Here is an 18,139-nt window from a genome sequence, read left to right on the forward strand (position 1 = left end):
ATGGTTGAGGTGTAAAGGAGGCTTGGCTTTTTTTTATTGTTCTTGTTGTTGCTATTGGTATGTTCTTTGATGTTGCTGGTGGTGTAGGGTGGTTGTTTTGTTGGGTAGGGAGGTCTTGCTTTCATGAAGAATATTTTTGCTGCTATGGGAAGCCTTAAGTTATAAGGCAGTGTTGTTGCTTTTTAAGGCTGAGGGTTGTTCTTGATTTGGGAGTTTTGGGAAAGTTTTTCAGTTGCTCTTTTGAGTTGTGCGAGAATGAGTTCCGCTCTTGTTCTCTCTCTCTCTCTCTCTCTCTCTCTCTCTCTCTCTCTCTGTGCGTGTGTTTTTGTGTTTGTTTGTTTGTTTGTTTTTTGGTTTCGGTTTAGCTTTGATTCTTTTTTCACTTCCTTATGCTTTATTGATGTATTTCATTTCTTGATTTATATCAATAAAGTGATTTTTTTGCCGATAAAACAAAAGAAAGTGGAAGGCCATTATCATGTGCTTTTGGATGCTTCTTTGTAAACAGAACATGGAGTGAGGTGGATGCTTGCTACAATATATATATATACATATTTAAATTGGTAGCAGGGTAATACGGGAAGGGGAAGCTACATAACAGTAAACTTGAATTTAGACATTACATTTGGTAACTCATCTATCGGGCTAACCTTTAATGTTGCTTGTACAACAACCATATATATTTTGGTGGGTGGCAAGGCAAGACATGGTGGGTTGTACTCGATGCTGGAGTTAGGAGTTTGAAGATGGACAATAATTGTCGTTTTTCATGCTATCAAAATTTGATGTGTTCCACATATAGCTTGTTTATGGATTTAGTACATGCCTTTTTTTTATTAAAAAAAAAAATTCTCAATATTTTGTGTTCCACATATATCTTGTTTGTGGGAGCCCTTTGGAAGATTTCTTGGTTAGGAGAAGGAAGATAAGTAATAAAATTAGCAAGCTCAGATAGCTAACAAATTCCATGCTGAGGAGACTTAGTTGTTGCCTTTGTAGTTACAAGCATGCTCACTAGGGTTTAACGGTTTTGTTTTGTCGGAGTTGGATAAAATTTGGCATTGAACTAAATCTTTTGATTTTATTAATTGAGAACTAAAACTGACCACATTATGATTCAATTTGCTTAGATGTTTCCATAGTTACTGAGAACTTCCTTCCAAATAAGGCCTGCAATGTTTTCCTTAGTTGATGAAGTTGATATGTATGAATAAATGTTGTTTGTCAATATTGGTTGGACTTGGACATGTAAACCATAAACTATACACGAGTTGCTTGGACGTTACCCTAGTGACTAAAGCACTTCTTTCCAAAAGGGGCAAGCAATAGATTTCTATTTCTAAATGGAGATCCTGTGTCTTCGTAATGTGTCATTTTCTATTTCCTCAATATTATTGGTCCTCATATTCACTTGAGATAAATATAAGAATCAATTGCTAAGGATTCATTGCTAAAGAAACATTATTTCCCATATGTTTTTATAATCATCCTATGCTTTTGAAATGTTGCATGAGATAGTTCAACTATCTTTCTGGAAGTAACTTGTTACAAACCTCATTAGAAGGCATAAGACACAACGTTAGAGCAGTAAATTAGACTCGAGCAAAAACTTTGCCCAATGTATAAGTTCACATTTGAGGGAGAGATTGTTGGAACTTCTTGAAGTAAAGTGATCCCATATTGGAAGAAAAGAAAAAGAAAAGTCCTAATATATGTCGGATGGATTCACCCCATATATGTTTAAGCCTTTAAGTGAATGTGTGTTTGAAATAACGTGTATTGATTCTAAGTATGGACACTTTGGATTCCCTAACATAAATCTAAGTACAGACTCTTTGGATTCCGTAATATAAACTCCCTTCAAATGAATTACAAGCTCTTCTTCACAAATTCAAGCAACAATTCATTGTTGTACTCTAAATTATTACTAGTTAATCACATTTCAGTAAAGAGCAAATTGCAATAATTTTTTTTACCACAAATACAAACAAGCATGAAAACAAACATATAATATTGTTAATTGAGATAAATAATTTAGGATACAAGCTCCATTACAATGCATAGAAAGTAAAATTACACACACTAGGTACCCCCCCCCCCTCTCTATTCACTCTTTCTTTAGCACACATTAGGTAAGCATTCCTTTATTTAGAGTAGGAGTTTTGATATTGCAAAGCAAGACAGTCATTTAGAAACATAAATCATAGGAAGCGTATGTCCTTACACAATAAAATCCTAAGGTAGACATCACATAACCTTAGGCAGTAGCTCAGCATTGTTTATGTTTGACAACTGCAAAAAGAAAATGAAAACTCAATAACAATCTAGCAGTATATTTCTATAAAGGATAGAGATATCTATATTTTGCTACATATAATGTTCACTTTTTTGATTTTTGATTTTTGATTTTCAAAAAAAAAATGAAAATTTCAAAAACACCATTCTCTTCATATTGTTTTCATTTTTGCACAAAAAACAACTTTTGAAATTTTGGAAGTAACTTTTTGTTGTTACCTAAAAATGTGACAGGTATTAGAAAAAAATTCTAAAAAAAAATATTCAAAAAAAATTTCACAAAACATGTCTATTTTTCTGTAATAGAAAATTCCTTTCAGATAAGAATTGTATTGTTTTTGGGCATAGCTTGAGGTAAATCATGAATTGTTCACTTACTCATGAGAGTTATTCCTCATAAATTCATAATCTAGTTCACAATCTAATTAGGATTCAACTTGGATTTCATCTTCAAAGAGTACCAATCTGTCTTGCCTAAAAAAAAAAAAAAAAAAAAAAAATTAGGAAAGATTATGATAGGAAACATTCATAATGACAACAAAAAAAAGAGGTGAGAAACCTGATAATATTGTCTATGTAGATGGAAAATAAGATATTTAAACAACCTATGCATGATTTCATAGGCTATGTAGATGGAAAATAAGATATTTAAACAACCTATGCATGATTTCATAGGTTGACAAATCTATCAAGTGTATGTTGAATGGGCCTCAAAGAAAATATGCAAATTGAAAGGCCAATTAATTTTATTTATTCCTTATGTAGTAAAATTTATATTGAAAACTTTCAACATTTTCAGATTACTTATTGATTGAATAAAGATCTTACGCAATGCACAATGACCAAAAATTTCTATGAGACAGATAGCAAGTAGGCATTCTTCCTCTCTTTCACTTTTTGGCGAATAACACTTTCCATTAAGGCGATCGCCTAAGGTCTCACTTTTGGAATTCGACAAATTGAAACCAAAAAAAAAAAAAAAACAATCCCTTACCAAAACCTAATATAAAATTTATTAAGAGGCATAAAAACAAAAGAAAAAAAGAAATCCATTGTTAGCATTTTCTTTTTTATTTAAGGAAGGCATTATCTCAATCCACTAGGTCTCTTCCATCTTTATCCAAAGGCCTAAAAAAAATTCATTGTCCAAAGGTCCTTATACTAAAATTTGATTAAAAAAAACTCCCAAACAAAATAGAACTATTCAAATGGTTCGTTGTAGGGAGCATTACCATGTGAGTAGTTGCTAGAATATTAAATAATTTATTATCTCAAATTTTTTTTTTTAGATAGTCAAAGGCATTCAATAATAAAGACATAAATGAACATTCATTGTAAGAGGCCAATAAAAAGTAAAATTTCTTTATCCATCAACCTAACTTAACACTTAAAAATAAAAGCAAAACTCTATGCATGAAAAAAGACAATATGTTAAATTTTAACTAAATAATAAAAGAAAACAATAAATTTTACATTAAAAAGTGTAATCTATATAAATAAATAAAAATTTAAAATGTTATTTGAGTGTAATAAAGTGCCTCTCTATGCACAAAATTCATGCACAATAATATACCTAAAAAAATTGAATGAATTTCGACCGTATATTAAAATTTTTGAGCATTTTTAAGTGTACATATTTTGTGTGTGTAGTATTGCTCTAAATATAATTCAAAATTACTAGAGATCTCTAATTATCTACAAACTAAATTATCATGAATTTTCATCTTAAAATTTATTCTGAAACTAAAGTGTATGATGTTAATTTAAAATTAGTCGGATATGAATCATACAAACACAATGAATATATATAGTCCATTGATTTACTAGTTTATTAGTCAAGGACCCAATTTAATTTAATTTATTTTTATTTTTTTTAAGAAAAACATTGCCTCATAATGTAAGTAATTACCTGATATATCTATCTATCTATAATATATATATATATATATATATATATAATATAAGCAAATGTAGGTATTATGTCAAACGTCGCCAAATGTTTATTCTTAAATTCTCATAATTTTGGAATAAATAAATATGTGGTATGTCTCTTCACCTCCCTTCTCACTATTCAGGTCTTCTCACTCTCTTCTCTAATTGTTATATAAAAGATAATAATAAAAAAAATTAAATAATGTCTTTCCTTAGAGTTTTATGTATAGATATGTGTATAGAAACTGACATGTCTATCCCTATATCACGTAAATTTAAATTAAAAAAAAAGAACCCACAAATCCCACAACTCTTATTCCTAACTATTATATTAAAAAAAAATCTTAAAATAAAAAATCAGATAATATCTTTGTGGGTGTCTATCTAAAATCTCAATCCAAAATTTTTGAATTTTTACATTTAAAAAAAATTAGAAAATGCCAGACTCAATTTCTATTGGATCATACTTCATTTTACAATATATATATATATATATATATATGAAAAAGGTCAAAAATAAATAAACAACTAGATAAGTGTTTGCATTTATCAGATAAATGTTTGCTTTTAAAAAAAATAAAATAATTGATTTGTATTTAAAAAATGTGATGTTAAAATTTTAAATTTAAATTTTCTATGATATCTTTAGCTCCTTATCTCTATCCAAAAATTAAATTTGAATTTAAACACTAAACCTCCAAAATACATTATCTTTAAATTAAGTTTTTATATAAATCTGAACATCCACCAACAAAACCCAACATTGGAAACAACCCCCAACAAAATCCATTCCCCTCCCCTCCCCTCTCTCTCTTAACGTATTCGTGATCATAAAAATTTCTTTAAGTTATTAATATTTTATATCTCCTAACTCCAAATTCCATGTAAATTTTTTTCATCTTTATTTTATTGTATATTTTAATGATAGATCTTTTTAAGCAATATGGTCAACTTCATATAAATTTACATACGGTGTATATAGTTTTACAGAAAATCTACTTAGGTCTATAAACTTTTTCAGTCTCTATTGATCTAATTATTAGTTCTATACAGGGGCAGAGATAGAGAGGAGCCAGAGGGGTCACGTGCCCCCCTGGGTTTTGGGTTTCTTTTTTTTTTATCAAATATAAAGAAAATATTTTTTAAAAAAATTATAAAAATATTATTTAAAGTGGAATGTCAATGAAATTTTTAAAATTATGAAAACAATAATGATTGTTTTGATTGAAAATTAAAAAATTACGATAAGTCATATTATTATCTATAAAAAATTTATAATTTTTTTTTAATGTAATGGTGATATCTATTATTATTGGCATGCAAGCATAATTAATCTTACTATAAAGATATATAATTTATTGAATTGTTAGTTACATTTGACATGTGAGATTTACTCTTCATGTGTTTTTTATTATTGGTTGATGATATCACATGTCAATGATGACGTAATATTACCATTATATTGAATTTTTACTCAAATTTTGTATAAAAAAATTACTTTATCATTTTATAATTTATCTTAAGACTTATATTCATAACTTTTTTTGTATTGTCTATGATATATTAGTTACAAATAACATCATTTTTTTTTTTATCTTTCTCAAAGCCAATCGTAAAAATTTATGTGAAATATTTTTGTAAAAAATTTCAATATTATAATTAATAAGTGCCCCTTCTGATTTAATTTTCTGGTTCCACTTCTGGTTCTATATGATATCTTAAAAATTCATTTCAATTATTGATTGCAATTATTAAATGGATATATGTTTTTTTCTATTTTTTTTTATTGTTTTTATTCTCACTTGTCTATTCTATTGTTTATGTGAGAACTTTATTAATAAATTGTATGGTATAAAAATTATAAATATTTAGTTTGAATAATTATTCATATATATATATATATATATATATTTGGATCGGCAAAAGTCAGTTGTTAGATATTATTCATATTGTTTAGCTTAAGTATGAGATATTATGGCTCATTTTATTTAATGATTAATTTTATATTAAGATATTTTTCTTCTTAATCTTATTTCCTTTCCAAAAAAAAAAAACTTGAGACTCCTTATGGGAAAAAACTGATAAAGTAACAGTATCAATTTGGTTTCTATTGAATCATCCTTTAATCATCTTTGCTAAATTTAAAAATTAAAACAATTATCTTATTGATATAAGTAACAAAATTTAATGGGATTATACATGACAACAAATTCAATTATATCTATTAGCTAAATTTAAAAAATTAAAATTAAAAACATCTATTACATGAGGTAGAATCTAATTGGGTTAAACATTTTGACTATAACTTAATCATAACTATTTATTAAACTTTAAAAAAAATAAAATTGAGCATTAAAAATACTTATCTTATTCTACTACAAATAAAAAAATAAATAAAAACACCTAATTTTTTTTAGATTAATTAATCGACATACGTGGTCATGATCAATTGGGTCAGATATTTGACTATATCTCAATCATAACTACTTGATTATAAAAAATGTAATAAATATAAAAAAATAAAAATAAATTTTTTTATAATCATTAGATTATTTACCATGTCGCCCAATGTTCACTAAAAAAATTTCTTGTGTAAGGTTCAAATTTTAGAATACCCACAAGATAAGACCTAATTTTGATGTATAAAAAATATTGAATCACTACTAATCTAAATCTACCTTATTCTACTAAAAATTACCCCATCAAATCTCTATCATAATCAAAATCTACTAACTCCATCATATTAGATTCACACCACAACTAAAATCACATCTCTTTTTCTCTTTCAAATTTAAATATTTTTAATAAAATATTAAGAACAAAGAGAAATATAAATCGGGATTGTGCAATATATATATTTTAATAGGTTTCATTATTTTTAATTTATAAATAAAATTTTGACTCTTTTGTGCATAGCATAGGTTTTATGCTAGTGTATATATATATATATATATATGTTAAATGTGGTAAAATATAGAAGTACCTTAGGTGGCTTTGAAATGATATGGGTTTGCACAAACTGATTCAAGTCCATCCCCTGTAGCGGTATCACGGATTCATCTGAATAAACTTCCTTCAGTTTTGGTGTGCTGCCAGAAGTAGTGGCAGCGAAAGTCTTCATTTTGGGGCAGTTTTCCACTGTAAGTTCTTCCAAGGATGGCCATTCAAAAGGAAAGTTGTCTCCTCCTGTGCAGAAACCACTTAGATTTGGAAGATCTTGAAGGTAGAGTTTTTTGAGACTTTTGAACACTCTCTCTTCTTCGTCTTGTTGCCCTTCGTTTTGCTTCGCAGCAACAATTTCCTCCATTTCTTCACACTTAATTACCCAAAGCACTTCAAGTTGATGAAGAGCTTGAGCTATGGAAGGTTGGAAGACATATTTCAGTTTGTCACATGAAACGACAGACATAAATCTTAGGTTGCAGAGTTGCACATGTTGACGACTGGAGCAGTTCAATATATGCTTCAATCTAGGCAACTTGATTAGATATAAATCTCTCAAACTAGAAAGCAGCTTCATGCCTTCTCCTTCAGAACCAAAATCAAATACTTGTTCCAATTTCTCGCATTCTGCTACCCGAAGCTTCTCCAAATGTTGTAGCCTTTGAAGCAAATTGAATGGAAGAAGAACAGTTGATAGTGACGGACAATCGCCAACTTTCAAACTTCTGAGCTTTGGGAAGCACACCCAGCTCGAAGTAGTAAGTGCACTTGCTGCACATATCCCTTTGAAAGTAACCAAACAGTTGAGTTCCAATTCTTCCAGGTTGAAGAGCAATTGCAGATCCAGTTGTTGTGCCTGTGATGAAATCCCCCATTCCTCTATGTTGATCAAGTATTCGAATTGAGAACAATCTACAATCTTTAGACGTGTAGCTCTCTTCAACACCATCTTTAGCCATTTACTCCAATAAACCATGGTTCCAACCAAATTTCCAAGTACCAAATAATTTGGGGAATAATTTTCAACGCTCGCCTCTAAACTCGATTTTCCAATAAAAATAATAAAACTTTCCAGCTCAGGAAAAACAAAGTCCTTGGGTATATACGCAATGTCAGGTATGGAAATGGTTAGCACTTTTAGGCGAGGCCAAGATCTTAGTGCAGCAGCTACTTCTACTGCAGGGTCAGGGTCTTCTGGGCCTTCTATTGGGTATTCCGCTGCAAGGTCAGCGTCTTCTATTGCAGGGTCCGGGTCTCCGATCCTTCTAGAATATTTGGTACCAAACAAGTACAACTCCTCCAAATGGGATAAAGGCAATACCATTGCGGCCGGAATCAGAAATTCATGATGGCTTTCAGTCATGTCCAATAACCTTAGATTAGTTAACTCCCTTATTGCATTTGGTGCCTCAGAAAAAAAGGCACACCTAAGGCTAAGGACTTCAAGCGTCTTTAACTGTCCAAGATATTTAGTGTCCCCAAACTTAATTCTGTCAAGGACTAATGTTCGAAGACACATTTGGTTATTGAAAGCATCAGGACTACGAATTGGATCAGGACTACAGTCAAAATTGTAGTCAAGTTGTTGGCTCAAATCTAAAACACTAAGTGCATTCATCCTTGAAAAGAATTCATGTGAACATGACCATTCATTTTTATTGTGTTGTAATAGTAATATTTGGAGCTTTGGACATTCTAAGACCTCAGGAAGGTTACTGATTTGATTTCTCATCAACGATATGCCAGTGTATTGATCCAAACTATTGATCTTTGGCCAATCATTCAAATTGCAACCAGCTCGTACAAAATACTTTTTGGATCCAATATCTATGGCAACATCACGTACAACATCATGCATTTTGATGCAATCTTGTTTACTAGCTAATAACAAACAGGAAGCTATGAGATTGTTGGTTACTGACTTTGCTCTGCCCCTGGCTTCATGCACTGTATCAACATTTTTGAATACCCTCAACCCCATCCCATATCGTACCAAGTCTTCTATTAAGATGTTATGATCCTCGGGAAATAGAGAACAAAGCAAGAAGCAAGCCTTGGCTTCCTCATCCTGCAGGTAGTCATAGCTCAACTTAAGACTTTTGTACACACGCTGATCGACACCTTCAATGTTTGTTGGCACTGATTTTCTCAATTCTCGAGCTGCCTCATCCCATAAAGTAGGGTCATTTTTTCCCTTCATTGCATTTCCAACCGTAACAAGTGCTATTGGCAGGCCTCCACATTCTTTACAAACCTCATTAGCGACAACAGTCAACACATTAGAGTCAACAACATCGCCAACATTCTTTTTGAACAAGTCCCATGAATCTTTTTCAGATAAAACAACGAGATGAACAATCTTTGTCCTCAGCCTTTCCATTCCCATGGAATTGCATACTTGTTCACGCCGTGTTGTGATTATGATTTTGCAACCCTGGTGATCATTGCCAAATGGAATACCCACGGCTGCCAAATTAAGTTTGGCCCAAACATTATCCAATATAACAAGGATCTTCTTCACATCCTTGAGTCTTGCATACAACATGCTTGCTCTTTCGATTTCACTTTGTTGATCAGTTAATCTGGTGAAACCCAACATGCTAGCTATTTGACCTTGAATGTTTTTAATGTCTGGGTTCTGAGACACTACAGCCATCACAACTTCATCAAAATGCTTATTAGATTTTGCTTTTTTGCCGATTTCTTTCACTAAAGTTGTCTTTCCAACTCCCCCAATACCATGTATTCCAATGATGTTAATCTTTTCGTCAATTAGTGCCTCCATTACACTCGTCATTGTTGAATTTCTAGAAGCATAAGGCACGAACTGTTCAAAGGGTATGGATTCTATCCCCAAGGGAGGTGCAGGTTTGGATATGTTGTTATTGAATTTGCCTTCTTTTCCCAGCTCTTTAGCCTCCTCTGCTTTATTTTTTGCTTCCTTACCTAGCCGGCGTCTTGTGACCAAATCAGGAAACCACCCATTGAAACATTTCAAATTCACATTGGTACCACCTTCCAGAAACTCTTTAGCCTCAAGAATGAACCCATTAACTTTGTCAATCCAATTCTTGACACTTACTAGAATTTCTTCTCTGTTCCTTTTTGCTGCATTGATGGAGTCGAGCATATCTTTTCTCTGAGCCTCTAAATTTTGAACTTGCTCTCGTAGATCTTCAATGTATTTCACTTGATAGAAGACATAATCGAATTGACGCCCAACTGGCTTCACCAATAATTCAACAACTTTTCCTTCAATGGAAATCAAAGCATCACAGATAGCCATAGCCATGTCTGATAACAAACAAAGCAATACTTTAATAAATAAATAAATAAATAATATTGTACCATTGGCAGTAATAACTATTTGCATGCTTGCTGATAAAATAAATAAATAAATGGGAAGTTGCGAGCCAGTCCTTTATTTATCAAAAAAAAGTCCTACTCTAATTTTCTCTATAAAAATATTTATAAAAAAATATAATTTAACTATTTATATTTCGCACATCATATTTCAATACTAACTAACTCAAATAAATTAAAATTAAATCAAAACTCACAAATAAAAACTCAAATAATTTTGGTTATGACTTGGTTATCACTCATTGTAATGTTAGTTGTGATTATTGTTTTGGTTATGACCAAAAAGGTCTTTGGTTATTCTTTAAGTAGTATTTGACTATAACTTATTGAGTTTTTTTAGTTATAACTAACACAAATATCATAACTTGTATATGGTACACGCCAAAGTAAAATGTGTATCGTAGAATAACCCTACTTTTTATAATAAATTCATAAGTAGATACTTATTGACACATACAAACATAATTCAAATGAAATTTATAAAGTATGATATTCAAAATATATACTTATATTTTATAACGTGTATTGTATGGGTTAACTGCAAGTAACATATCATAAAATTTTGACCCATCTTTGTTAGTTGAGAGAAAAGAATAATCTACTTGATATGTTTTGGAATTCTTTATTTGTTAAGAATACCACATAAACAATATCAATAGAATCTCTAATACTACCTAATAATTTTTCAATATATATATACTAGTGTATAATGAGATCAAAATGTAATTAAATATAAAATTATTGGATTAAAATATAATTTATTTAATTTGTTACTAAAAATTTAAAGTCAAAATATGAATAGAAATCTAATTAGTTTTTCAATAAAATAATTCATATAAATATAAAATAGTCCATATAAATATAGATTCAATTTTAGATTTATTCAATAATAAACATTTATATAATAAATCTTTAAAAAAAAATAATCAAAAGAAAGAGTAAGAGACAGAGAGAGAGAGAGAGAGAGAGAGAGAGAGTGGAGAGACTCTACTCTCACCACATTATTCGTTTTTTTTAATGGAGATAGTGAAGACAAAAGAGAATTTTGAAGTGAAAAATGTGATGAAACTCAAATAATTTACTAAATATTTTATCAAACTTTTTATATGGGTGTAAGATTCACACAAACTCACATATATATAAATCACATACTTATGTAAAATATTTGATAAAAAATTTAATAAATTATTTGAGATTCCAAACATAACTATTTTGAAATTTGAAAAGGAAGAAAATAAGAGATTAGGCGCGAGGAGAGAGAAGAAGACAAGAGATAGAGGGAGAGAGAGCATGGGTGACGAGAGGAGAGAGAGGACTTAATCACATCATTATTAAATACTCTTTGTCATTGACCGATACATACACCAACCATAACATAATCAAATACCAAATACCAAACAATTTAATCACATCACCCCCATTATTTCTCTTCTCTTTCATTTTCACTTGCCAATATTTCAAATTCCATAGTGAAATGTAAACTACTTTTTTATCACTATTTTTTTTAATAGAATTTAATTAAATTTTGAATTCAAATTTATCAAAAATAAATAAACAATTTTTCACACAACCATTTTTTAACATAACCAATCTTTTTTAATGACGTTACACTAATAAATATAAACATTTTTAATGATGTTAGGTTTCTGAATAACTAAAGCTACTTAATTTTTTCATATTTTTTTAATAAACATTTCTAGATAGTGTGCAATGAACAATTATTCAAATAGATTAATTCGTACCCAATTCAATCTTATAAGAAAATAAATTATCAACTTAATATAAAAGTAATACCCTTTTTGATAAAAATATATGAAAACAAATTTATATTATAAAATTTTGAGATATTATACAATATATATTGTATTAATTTATGAGGTGGGGTTGAGTGAGAATCCTTGGGAAGGGAAAACAGACTCACGTGGGTTGCCTCCCACTCCCTTTGCCTACTTTTTATTTTCTTCTTCTACTTTTTTTCTTTTGTTCTTTTTTGAGCAGAGGGTTATGTCTCTCTTTTTCCTCTACGTCTCTCTCTCTTCCTCTTTGAACTCCATTGTTGCTCAAGTTTGAGCTTCGAATGGGTAATGAAAATTCATTAACCCAGAACATTCATTAAAACACATTAAAAAATCACAAATCCAAACCCAAATCTTAGAAACACAAATCCAAACACGTACCTAATCAATAGAAATAAAAAAAAAATACACAAACCCAACACAATGAGACCTTTCAGAAATCAAAACATATTTAAAAATGAAACCCATTTCAAAACCGTCGAACCCATTTCAAAAACTTATCAAACTCTCGACGGTGAAGGATGGAGGCGCTGTTGCGGGTTAAGATTTGAGAGAAGATCTGAGAACTGAGAGAGAGAAGAGATGAAGAGTTGCTGTCGATGGAGATTGCAGTATGGAAACAACGTGGCAGTGGAGAGTTGTTGTAGATGGTAGAGATGTTGCTTCCGACGACAATAGAGGAGGAAGATGAATAGGACATGAAGACAGAGAAAGGGTTTTGTTGACAATGTGCTCTTGGTTGAGAGCGATGGTGCCGAGAGGAGAGACAAAGGACAGAGTGATGAAAGGTAGAAGAGAGAGAGAGAGTGTGTGTTTGAAAGAGAGAGAGAGAGAGAGAGAGAGAGAGAGAGAGAGATGAGAGAGTAGTGGAATGATAAAAGATGAGAGAAGAGAGAAGAGATAGGCAGGAAACATATTTTGGACCAAAAAAATCTGATGATTAATTTTGTAGATGGAATGATCTGAATCATTGATGATGCCATGTAGGACAAAAATATGCATAAATTCAAAAAATGTTCTACCATATTATATAGATATATATATACTCTACATAACAATTTCGGTTTAGACCTTTCCCATTTCTTGCTTTCGAACCCGAGAATCCATGTCCTTAATTATTGTTCATCTCATTTTCATCTTGTTACTAGTTGAGTTTGGTTATTCAGGAGTTGTGATTGCGTTTGAAACAAGTTTGGAAGTTAGTTTTTCAAAGAGTTGCTGCCCAGATTTTTTGCCTGTTCGCTCGAGTGGTCTTTTTTGTGCTCGAGTGATCTTTTATAGTCTTCAAAACTGCTAGAAGTGCGGTATCTTCGTTCGAGCAGTCCTTCTTGTGTTTGGGTGGTCTTTTTTGGGAGGAGGTCATTGTGCACTCGAGTGGTAGTTTTGGTTGCTTGAGTGGTGTCACTTATTGTGTTTGACGCTTGAGCGGTGTATTGGTCGCTTGAGCGGTCTATGCATATATCAGTCAGAGAAAAGGCCATTTTGAGTCACTTTTTCATTTCTCTCTCTCTCTAAAAACCTTAAATCCACACACACTCTCTCTAGTTCTTACCTTCTAGCCCTAAATACTCCCACTTCTTTGATTTCTTCACCCTAGCCCTTTTGGAGAAAAAGGTAGAGCACGTTGAGGGCTTCGTCTCAATTGGAGGAGTTGTTGTTTTCGGCTCCGTCAAGGTTCTACCTTTGTTCCCTCTTGTCTTCTACTTTGAGGTAAGGATTTCTTCAACCTTTAATATGGTTCTTAGCTTAGTTATTTGCTCTTTGAAATAGGTTAGTGATTTGGGGGTTCTTGGTTAAACCTAGGGTTCGGTTTTGGAAAGTAAAATAAGGGTTTTTCAAATAAATGCTTGAGAATGTTGTAGAAGGGCATTTATTGTTGGGTTGGGTTGTGTGGAAATTGTGGAAACTTACTCTTTGAATGAGATTTTAAAGAACAAAAAAGATTTTGTTGAAAATCATTGATATTTGATTTATGGAAGTAAAGGAAAAGGTGTTGGGCCTTGAATAGATATACAGAATGTATTTGTTGATGATGAGAGTGGAGTTGGATATTTATTATCGCTCCCATTTTGAAACTGTTGAGATTTTATCTATTGTTGAATAAAATATATATTGAGTAGAAATATCTATTTTGAGCTATTAGTGGTGGATAGTCTTGATTGTTGTAGACATTGCATGAGGATTAGGTTAAATCGAAACCAATTTTTCATACATCTTGCATCAAGCATCGTTTGATATTGAACATTGAAAATGTATTGATTTTGAGAAAAATGTGTGAATACCTTGGAGAATCTAGTTAGGGGGTGTAGTTGTGGTTATGATGTTGGCATGTGTGCCCTTGAAAAAAGTCTAGAAACCCATGCGGTTGGGTGTCGATCCTTCTGCTTAGTACTGGTAAAATAGCTTTGGTAGTGCTTTTATAGCCTACTGGTAGACACGTACCTAAAGATTCTATGACGACCGGGTCTTTATTTTCCTTCTTTTCTTTTCTCTTCACTTCGTCCTCTTTTGCTCTCATTGGGTTTGAAACGTCCAGAAATAATTCTCAAAATTAAGTCCTTGTCCTTGTTTTCGCTCGGTGTAAGATTTTATTGGTTCCGAAGAGCGTGAGGTCAGATCCGGAGTGCCCGAGGGTTGAACCAAAAACTTTTCTGGGCTGGTTAGCTAGTCGCACGTACGGGGGTCTTGGGCCTCACGTGTGGGAGGCTAGGCCGCACGTGCAGAATTCAAGGGGGATGAGAGGCTACACAGTGCCTAAAAGCCAGGTGCGGAGGAAGGTGCGGCAAAGGGCCACCGCACGTGCGGGGAAGGGTGCCGCACGTGCGGCAATCTTTTGGCCGAATGTGTATAATATTTTGGGCATATTTCTCTCACTCTAAACCTTATTTCTCTCCTCCTTCTCTCTAGAAACTCTCACCAAAACACCAAAACACTTTGATTCTTGCTATCCTTTGGGTCTAGATCATCCTCATCTTCCTCTAATCTTGAAGATCAAGCTTGGGCCCCTCTTGGTGTAGTGGGAGTTGAAGAATCCTCCTTTGAAGCTAGGGTTTCATCTCTTGTTTCTTCATCAAACATTGAGGTAGGGTTTTCTTTGAGTTGTATATATGTTTATGTAAATTTTGAGTTGATTTTGTGTGCTCCTCTTGCTATTTCGAAAAAGGGTTTTGGTAACTCAAGAAGTTGTTGATTTTGTGGAGCAAACTTTATCTTGTGTTCTTTTAAAGACTTTCCTTGAGATTTTGGACAAAATGAGTTGAGATTGAGATGTATGATGAGATTTTATGAAGGGATGAACAATGTTAGGGTTTTTGTGAAAAAACTAGAAAATTGGGGCTTTTGGGGAACATGGGAAAATTCATGGAATAAATTTTTTCCTTGTGTTAAAATGAGTGGGTGAGTGTGGAGTTCACCCTTTAGTAAGAGAAATGGTAAGCTTCTTGTTATGAGAAAGTGAAGGACTTACCTTCAAATTGTTGTTGAATTTATGAAAATGTTTAATTTACGTGATTATAATTGTTGGCCCCCATGAATCATGGGAATTGAAGTCTTGGAAGTTGATGTTTTGAAATTTCATATAGTCTTGAAATGATTAGAATGCTAAGAATTTGCATGATGAGAGGTTATTGTTATGTATTGATTGGCATATGGTTATTTTGTGAAATAAAATTGGAGAAAGAAAATGGGAAATGTATTTGCTTCAATATTGTGTCAAGATAATTAAAATTGAAGGAATACCATGAGCAAAGGAAGGTCATTGCATTTCACTCACATATAGTAAATTAATTGGCATTTGTGAATTGTGATTGGAGATATTACTTCAAGCAAAGATCATATTATGAATAAGAACTATGGAAATTCAGTATGAGGTAAATACGTTGGTAAGTCCGGATAGGGGGTGTAGTTAAACTTGATAAGTTAGCCTAAGTATCCATGGTGAAAGACCAGAAAACCACGCGGATAGGTGTTGAGCCTTCCAGTTAATACTAATAAAAATGACGATTTGGTAGTACTTGTAAAGTCTATTTGCAGACACCAACCTAGGGATTACCAGTGTCGTATTTACCGCCCCTTATGATTAAAATTGGATGTTTGGAAATTGATGAGATTGCAAATATATTAATAAAACATGGTGGTCTTTAAGAAAAGCATGACATGTGATTGTTTTGAAATGGCACTGCATGGCATTGCATTTGCAATTAATATTTGATATATTACATAAATGTATATACTTTGTTAAGGATTTCTCTACTGGGCTTTATGCTCACCCCTATGGGATATTGGTGCAGGTAAAGATGTGGTGATCCCGTCAAACTGAGGGCGTGGATATGTTTTTGGTGAAGAATAGATTGCTCTTTTATTTGTGTTAACTTTTGTAAAGCCAAGGGCTAATTTGTATGGGTCCGAGAGACCATTTTGTGTAACCGGGCTATTGCCTTGGAACTTGTAAGCCCTTGAGGGCCTTATTCTTTTTGATTAAATGATTTTACATGCTATAGATTCATGTACTAGTTTGTCAATGAATGTATAATCGCATGTGAGATTATTGTGGTATAACTTTTGGAACTTTGTAAAGGAACATGGTGAATGTATCTTTCCGGCATCTCTTGAGCCATGGTTATTATTTTGCTTGGAAGTGGGTTGATGTATTTTCTATGTTGAGTAAATTTCGGGGCGTTACAAATTCCAAGTGTTGCTCTGTTTTCTGTTATAAAATGATTATTTTCATGAATTGATTTATAATCTGGCATTGCATTGTTTTGAGACGGAACAAGAGAAACGTTTGACAAATGGCATACATGTGCATTCACCTTATAATTTTGTTAAGATTCATCTATTGTGTTAGGATATCTCTACTAGGTTTTGGCTCACCCTATGTGGAAAATAATTGTAAGGTGCTGATGATATGATTCCACCAAGGACATAGCTTGGGAGGACTTGGAGCCAATGGCTTCATTTTTGTTTATTTTTTGTAATTAATTTTGTATAAGCCATGGGCTTTACTTGTATTGAGTTAAACTCATTTTGTTGTACCCAAGCATCAACTTGGAAAGATGTAGCCATTATGACATATAATTATTTAGTTTTACTTTTAGTTTAAATCATGTATCTATGTCATATGCTACAGATTCAGGATTTAGGATTTATAAATGTATATAGCATATGTCATCTTTTGTATGATCAAAGTTATGAATGGAATGGAAGATGTGATGTTGTTGATCATTTGTAAGTAATGTTATGAGACGGGTTATTATTATTTATTTTGGGGCATTACACTCTATGATGGTATGGTCACTCAATCTTCATAAAGACAATTAAATTCTAGGGACAATTAGAGAATAGAGTGATTTGGGTCAATTATTTACAAATTAATAGAGAATCATAATTGCAAAAGCATGGAATCTGTGGTTGTAATTACTAGAATTTTTTTTTTTTCCTTCTCTTTTTCTTCTCTCTTCCACTATCTACAACTATTGGCCAACCCTTCCTTATCTATAGCGACCCCAGTCTTTTCCCACTTGATTATTGTATCCGGACTTAGGTTCCGTAGATTCTGTTATTGTATAATTGTTGTTGTTGTCCCTTATTTTCTCATTTGGAATTATAGGATGTGTTGGGCAGGTTTGTTTCAGGATTGGTTGGGTTTAGGAACCAAGTGTTGCTGTCCAGGTTTTTGGTTCTTCGCTCGAGCGAGGAGTTGTTCGCTCGAGCGAATGGTTGCGTTTGTTTTGGACCTGTAGCTGTTCATTCTTGGCTCGAGCGAGATTTTCTTCGCTCGAGCGAGTTAGTTCGTCCTTCGCTCGAGCAAT

General features: G+C 32.2%; 1 protein-coding gene across 3 annotated transcripts in view; it reads right to left on the minus strand.

Annotated features, from left to right (window-relative positions):
* Positions 1-2,020: 2,020 nt before the first annotated feature.
* The window catches only part of LOC145789154 (disease resistance protein At4g27190-like), a 58,318-nt gene continuing 42,199 nt past the window's right edge, over positions 2,021-18,139 (minus strand). For 2 of the 3 annotated variants that reach the window (XM_082886922.1, XM_082886923.1), the window contains 2 exons: positions 7,211-10,464; positions 2,021-2,292 (listed from right to left, as the gene is read on the minus strand). In XM_082886922.1, coding sequence (XP_082743048.1) covers positions 2,248-2,292; positions 7,211-10,462 — 3,297 coding nt within the window. In that variant the 5' untranslated portion in view covers positions 10,463-10,464 and the 3' untranslated portion in view covers positions 2,021-2,247. Of the gene's footprint in view, positions 2,293-2,673; positions 2,770-7,210; positions 10,465-18,139 lie in introns of all 3 variants that reach the window. The other variant, XR_014339830.1, reaches the window with a different exon arrangement.

Source organism: Camellia sinensis, chromosome 9 (genome assembly GCF_055761805.1).
Source record: "Camellia sinensis isolate YWXY chromosome 9, ASM5576180v1, whole genome shotgun sequence".
Classification (NCBI taxonomy): domain Eukaryota; kingdom Viridiplantae; phylum Streptophyta; class Magnoliopsida; order Ericales; family Theaceae; genus Camellia; species Camellia sinensis.